Source organism: Pinus tabuliformis, chromosome 3_2, assembly GCF_031772625.1.
Source record: "Pinus tabuliformis cultivar Carrire ecotype Pingquan chromosome 3_2, CPIR1, whole genome shotgun sequence".
Lineage (NCBI taxonomy): Eukaryota > Viridiplantae > Streptophyta > Pinopsida > Pinales > Pinaceae > Pinus > Pinus tabuliformis.
Window position 1 is genome coordinate 1146450597 of NC_142302.1, and position 7316 is coordinate 1146457912.

General features: G+C 36.5%; 1 protein-coding gene across 1 annotated transcript; it reads right to left on the reverse strand.

The window, feature by feature from the left end:
* Window positions 1-562: 562 nt before the first annotated feature.
* LOC149184768 (formate dehydrogenase 1, mitochondrial-like) lies at window positions 563-2535 on the reverse strand. The gene is made up of 2 exons (XM_089418974.1): window positions 2383-2535; window positions 563-791 (listed from the first exon to the last, which is right to left on the reverse strand). Exons 1-2 carry the CDS (start codon window positions 2530-2532, stop codon window positions 594-596), a joined length of 348 nt encoding a protein of 115 aa, XP_089275100.1. The 5' UTR covers window positions 2533-2535; the 3' UTR covers window positions 563-593.
* Between the last annotated feature and the right edge of the window lie 4781 nt (window positions 2536-7316).

The window sequence follows — 7316 nt, forward strand, 5'->3', positions numbered from 1 at the left end:
CTTTGTGTCAACTATTGCACAATTTTTCACTTCTAATTTAAAACACTTTGTATGTCAATTGTTTGCATTTTGTATTAATTCCTAGTTTAACATCCAGTTTTACTTTCAATTTTGCATCCATGGTTACATCCGCATTTGACTTCTTATATAGAGTATATTTTTCTTTACATATATGACCCCCTTTATAGATTCATAGTGAAATATATGATAGTTTCTAAATATCATTAAAGCAGATATCACAATTCAAAATCATTTGTAAAGAAATTTAAGAGAAATTGACGACATCCATCCAAAAAAATAACAATGTGTCATTAACAATTTTCAAAACATGTATAAAATAGCAACATAATACTAATAAAATCAGTATTATTTTTAATCAAAACAAGTAAAATTAAAATATGATTAACAAATCAAAATATTTCATGAATATCGTTATTCTACGATAAATTAACAACATACATAAATCAAACTCATCGTATGATTACAAAATCAAAATGTCTCATTGATATAGGGTAAATTCACAACACCCATCTAAACATAACAATGTCATTCTACACAATAATTTCTTCATAAAAAACAATGCATGTGCATGCCTAGCTACCACCACCAAGATCATCCTCATGATCATCTTGACCATCCTCATTACTCTGATCCACATCATCACCAACACCACAACTATCATCATCATCTCCTCCTTCACCACCATCATCCTCATCCTCATCCTCATCATCTCCTGATATATGTTGAACATAATTTGGATCATCGTCTTGGCAATCATTACCTATAGCATTCTGACAAAAAAAATCAATATTACATGTTAGTATTAATTACATAACACAACGCATGTTTTTGTTATACAATGTTAACCATAAAATGAGGTAAGATATACTAGCATTTGCACCAGATGTTGCAAAGGAAACGCCGTAAGGCATAAATTGAAAAATACAAATACAACAAAAGAATACTTTGATAAAGAATAAAAATATATTGAATGCTCAAATCAATGCCCCATTAACTGGAAGCATTTAGTAGACATATCTATCAACATTAGGATTATACACAATGATCAAGAAATTTTCCATATACAAACAACAACTTCCACAACAACCTTTTGTCACATCCACATTTTAAGAAATGCCTTGGAACGTGATCGGAATCTTCCATATTGCCTTTTTCATTATGCAGATAAATCTTCCATATTGCTATTTTCATCATGAATATTGTTAGTTCATTGTTGTAAAGTGTTAGTGTGTTAAATTCAATACTATAAGTTCGACAAGTGAAAAACATTCCTCAATTAGCATAATATACATTTTTCTCTCACCGTGTATTTTTCAGTCAAAGAGCACACGTAACATATTAACATGTATTTTCCCTTCATTATTTTCATCATAGAGCCAAGAAATCTACGCCTTATCTATAAAGTAACAAAAACATTTTGAAATAAGTTTAATATTTCAAGCCAGTGTCTAACCTATAAAGTAACAAAAACTTTTTGAAATAAATTTAATATTTTAAGCAATTGACTAACCTACTTTAATAATTGAAAAATTCTCAAAGATGAATTATACTCCATAATAAGAGAGCCAACATTGGAGCCCATACTTTCACTAAAACCAAAAGAAACACAACCACTTGTTAAGAAGAAATTCAAGTAATAATAATAAAACAAAAATAATAAACATTAAAGTATAAAATGGTATTTCCAACACACAAGTATAAATATACATGCTCTATGTCCATTGTTAGATTAAATGGGTGTGGAGAAAATTAGTAGAGAACCCAAAATTGTATTTCTAATTAGGATGGGTGGAGAAATGCTTTAAATGCGGGTTGTTGTCATTCTAATGAAACCCTTTGCAAAGGGGATGTTAAGATTCTGAGAGAAAAGCTAGGCTTGGTAGAGAACACCTTCCTTGTTAAACATTCCCCTACTGTAACCAAAAGGAAAGGGCAAGAGAAACAATAATTAGGTTTTTGTTCACAAGTTGTACAAAATATATAGGTGCTATTGATGTTTGAGTGAATAATGGGAGAGATTATTTATGAAATTGTGATAAGGCGCACCTAGTTTTGTCAGAAAGAGGCATAATAATGACAAGTACATCACATTTAGGTAGCATTTCGTCAAGATTTGTCTCCAATGTTGCTCCAGTTTCCTTTTCCAATTCGGGTCCAATAGAAAGACGGTCGTGGTAAAGAAGCTTACAATTGAAGGGCTGTACAAAGGAACGCAATTCAATTCAACATCATGTAATGTTTATTATTATTAGATTGAAATTTTGAAACAAACAGCATGCATGCGTAAGAATTATGGAGCACTGGTTTTTGAAAAGAAGTTTGCAACATCATAAAGTAGTACTAGATCCTAAGAATGAATACCTTCAAACGCTTAAGTAGTTCTTTGCCAATACGCCCTGCACCAATAGAACTAATAGTTTTCCCTTCTAGATCATATGACCTGTAAGAAATTGCTGCCACTTTCCAATCACCCTCAACAATTTGCTTATATCCAGGCACAAAGTTTCGCATCAATATGAGAATGTGCATTAGCTCATCTTCTGCCACGGACACCACATTACTTTCGCTGATCTTCAACCAATGATGATACAAACAAATCAATGGAATTAAAAAATATATCCAATATAAATAAAATGTGTTTTTTTTAAAAGTAACTCCTAAAGTGAGAAAAATAAAGTTAAAAAATATAACAATGACAATTGTGTAGTTAAAGTGTAACCAAAACAAAAATATATATACAAAAATAGAATAAATAAAATGCGTTGTTTTAAAAGTAACTCCTAAAGTGAGAAAAAATAAAGTTAAAAAAATATAACAATGACAATTGTGTAGTTTAAGTGTAACCAAAAATATATATATATATATATATATATATATATATATATATATATATCAATAGAATAAACCTATCAAGTGTGGATCAAGCAGTTTGTGTCGGATTTAGCCCATAAAATGTCATTTTCAAATTTAACAATAGAATAAACCTATCTAGTGTGGATCAAGTAGTTTGTGTTGGATTTAACTCATGAAATGTCATGTTCAAATTTAATGGAGAGGGGTTGAGAGTGGGAGCCACTTGTGAAGGGTAAAAATTATTCCGTAAGGCACTTGGTGAGACAGAGCCTTGCACAAACCTATTGACAACATCCTACAATTAGACAAATCATTCTTCCATCAACCATTGGAGCTGATATCAACCTAAACACAGTTTAACTGATTATATATATATAATGCACTGGAAATCTAAAAGTAGCATAAACATAGAGATACAATTGGAGAGTCTATACTGGTAATCTGGAAAGCTTGGTGCTAAGCAAAAGAGAGTGATGGGATGATGTCAATGTCCTCTAACCCTGATGAGGAGGGGCGGGGGGGGGGCAAGCTATTGGCTCATTGTTGGAATTGTCAAGCTCATGAAAGGATCCAATTGTATGATATACTATGTGAGGCACCCGAATGAGGATGCTCTTCTTTCTTATCTAATGAACTTTTGATAATATCATCTCCACTCTGCTGAATGTGGGGGCAAAATTCAATTGCGAGATCAAGCATATTTTTGCAAGCATATTTTGGAAAACAATCATTACAGACGGATTAAGCAAAGAAGAGCGCTTTGAGATCTTCCGCAAATCTTTCAGGAATGTAATAAGAGCAAAATAAAACCCATGGGTAAGTACAGCCAAAAGGATAATGAATCAATCTAGTCACAGTAAATATCAATATGATAATCCAGGTAAGATGTATTGTCACTTTTCCTGATTTCAGCCCTCTTGGCAGTGGTAGGTTACCTATATCCTTGGGAGAGAGATAAGGTGGTTCCTGTAGAAAGGAGACAGCGGACAACAAAATATTCAATTTAATCAATTAGATTATGGTTCGAGCCCCATTTGAGAGTAGTGGGGCTTGGCAATAAGAGATCCAATGATATCTAACCAAGCCATGGAAGCCAAACTGTTGTTGAAATATTTGTCCGACAAAGTGGCCTGGTGGAAAGATGGACTTCGCCATAACTATTTCAAACAAAGTCGGTGATAAAAGGATCCCCTGTCTCGCCATTCTGCGAGTCCTTGGCCCATTTCCTTTGGAAACACCTATCATGTGTCCCACGCAATGGCAAGTGCATTAAGCTTGGGAAGACAGTATGGACCATCCACCTATTTCTCAAGATGTGTCTCTCTAAGACGTGAAACCCTGGATGCTCGATCAAGGTATAACAACCCTTTTCCTTGATGGCACCTTTAAAAGAAACCTGGAATGGCAGGGGCAGGGAGCCTTCATTGACTTCAGATGAAATCAAGAGAGTCGATATTACGGCAGGTTGGTATTTTCGTGAACAAACAAGTGAAGGCTCAAGCCCTCTTCAAAGGCCTCCAGCTTCCTGAAGCTCAAGGGGCCTGCTAGGCAACAGTGGTGGGTGATTCAATGATTATTCTAAGAGCTACTGTGCACGTCTCTTCCAAACAGTGATACACAGCCCATTGGCACAAAAGAATTATTAAAAAATGCGGAGCTTCAGCCTTCAACAAGATCAAATTCCTTCATGTCTCAAGGCATCAAAACGATCAAATTTCTTGAATCTTCACGTCTCAAGGCATCAAAACGGGAAAAAAAAACCATCAAACTATCTAATAGTAGCATAAATGTAGGGATACAACAGAGTGTCTGCACTAAAAGTCTGGAGAGAGGGATGGGATGATGTCAATGGTGGTGGGAACCAGGCTATTGGATCACTGTTGGAATTGCCAAAAGCTTAAGAAAGGATCCAGTTGTGTGATCCTACGGGAGGCATAGGAATGATGATGCTCGGCTCTCCTATCATCTAATGTCCAAGCAAGGAAACTCTTGAAAATATTATCTCTGCTCTGCTGAATGTAGGGCTAGTCTAATAGGTGGAAGGTGCCATACTCTGGATCAGTCTGGAGCTGGTTTACCCCTAATGGGTGGAAGGTGCCATACTCTGGATCAGTCTGGAGCTAGTTTACCCCTAATGGGTGGAAGGTGCCATACTCTGGATCAGTCCGGAGCTGGTTTACCCCTAATGGGTGGAAGGTGCCATACTCTGGATCTGTCTGGAGCTGGTTTACCCCTAATGGGTGGAAGGTGCCATACTTTGGATCTGCAAAGTATCTGTCTGGAGCTGGTCCATAACTCGCTCTGATTATGTATGGCCTAGTCTAATAGGTGGAAGGTGTCATACTCTGGATCAGTCTGGAGCTGATTTATCCCTAATGGGTGGAAGCCGCCATACTCTAGATCTGTCTGGAGCTGGTCCATAACTCGGTCTGATTATGTATGATCTGTAACCTAATATGGCACAACCCCGAACAGGCGTCAAAGATGTTGATTGACCACCAAGGCAGAAGGTTGAGGTGAGATCCCATCTAAAGTTGGAAGGAAAGAAACTATGGATAAAATCCTGGCTGCTCCTCTGAATCCGGGGTAGAATAACAGTTAGGAGGTACCTACCTGTCACATATGGTTTGTCACACTATATATTAAAATAAGGTTGATCATACTAACAATAAGGTTGTATAGTTTAAAAGGAGGGCTCTCCTGACTGCATTTGGTTGGTTTATAGAAAAGATTTCTGGAATGTGTAATGTGAATGCTCTGCTAATTGTTTTTTAAGCATTTGGAAGTATTAAAACCCCCTAGGATAATTAATGTAAGACCTGTTAATTAATGTGTAAAGATGGCTATTTTCCTTGGGCTACCTTAGCTATTCGTGTTTAGTGATCTGTGGTATTATGACTCCTCAAGTCACTATTAAACCATGAGAACCATGCCCAGGCAGACTAGTGTGACATTGTGGATGAGAACCAAAACTAGACTCCTATAACCTCCTTTTTCATCCTTTAAATTGCAGAATTAACTGACTGTTCTAGTAATCGTTCTTGAGCACCTGAAGATGTGCACCCTAAATAATAAGAATAATACCCTGTAACATATGAATAGTCCATCCTATGCATGTAGGATATGCACATGAGGTCCAATAAAATCACTAACCAGAATACTAGGTGCTATTAAAGCCTCTACAGGTTGATATATATGAATGTTACAGTGTGCAGGAGTATGATTCAATTCCATACGAAAATACAAAACATCTGATAGGATTTCCTTATACCTCATAGGCAAACAACCATTGTCCCTTCTTTAGATGAGCAGAATAAGTGCTTGGTTCTCTACACTAAATAAAGACAAAGTATAGTACTTATTGCTGACAAAATAAGATTTAAATCGCGGTTCAATTGCTTGACATTCAGCTGGTCACAGAATTGTAGAGTGCATAATCATAAGTGATGTTGCGAGCCTCATTGCTCAAAGTCTAAGGGTATTGCGAGCCATAATCACAGCCATGTATGGCATATATTGTGATTATGGCATTTTATGAGGTCAATTCTTGTGAAGACATTTTAATTTATAATAAATTTTGAACCTCAACAGAGTTTTGGCAAGACCTGGCTGAGCTAGGACATCAACAACACAGCTGATATGAATGACATAATCTAGCCTCAAGAGGGAGCCTCTTTTGTTTCATCACTCTAACAATCTATGAAGTGGTGGAAAGCATAACAACTTCCCCTTGAATATGACACCTAAACTGAGTACAAATCCTAAATGATGCAGCCCTTGGTGCATGTCTCTCAAAGTATCGATATTTCAAATGTTGAAAGCTCTTGTGCCCATTTGATATGCATTCGATTGCAGTTCCCCTGAAGAAAGAATCTTATAAAGGTGAGGCCATGGCCAATATGTTAGCCATATCCATTGGAGTTGCCATTGCTTGACAACTTTAGTGTGATCAGTCCCACCATGATTCACATGGGCTTCTACTCAACACTGGTTGTTGCTATTGTAAGAGTCTTCAAGCTCGTTGAACCCATAGTATTGATAAGTGTATTCTTTGGGTCTCTGGTTTTCAAATTCTGCCTATGTTTTCCTCTCAGTATCATTATTTCAAATGCTGAAAGCTCTAATTCCCATTGCTATGTATTTGATTGTGGTTTCCCTGAAGAAAGAAGCTTATAAAGGTGAGCCCGAGGCCAATATGTTGGCCATATCCATTGGAGTTACTCTTTCAGCTTATGGGGAGGCCAAGATGAATGCATGGGAGGTGATTCTCCAGTTAAGTGCAGTTGCATGTGAGACTACCCAATTGGTTCTCATACAAATTCCACGAACATCAAAAGGGATTAAGTTGAATCCCATCACATCTTTGTTGCTCCTTGTTGCCTTGTTTTTCTCAGCACCCCCTGGGCCTTAGTAGAATACCCATTTCTGATAATCAGGGTCTC

Coding starts and splice junctions, on each gene's coding strand:
- LOC149184768 (XM_089418974.1), bottom strand. CDS start 2,532: ATGCGAAACTTTGTGCCTGGATATAAGCAAATTGTTGAGGGTGATTGG. Junction 792..2,382: donor AACTACTTAAGCGTTTGAAG/GTATTCATTCTT, acceptor TTTTTTTGTCAG/AATGCTATAGGTAATGATTG.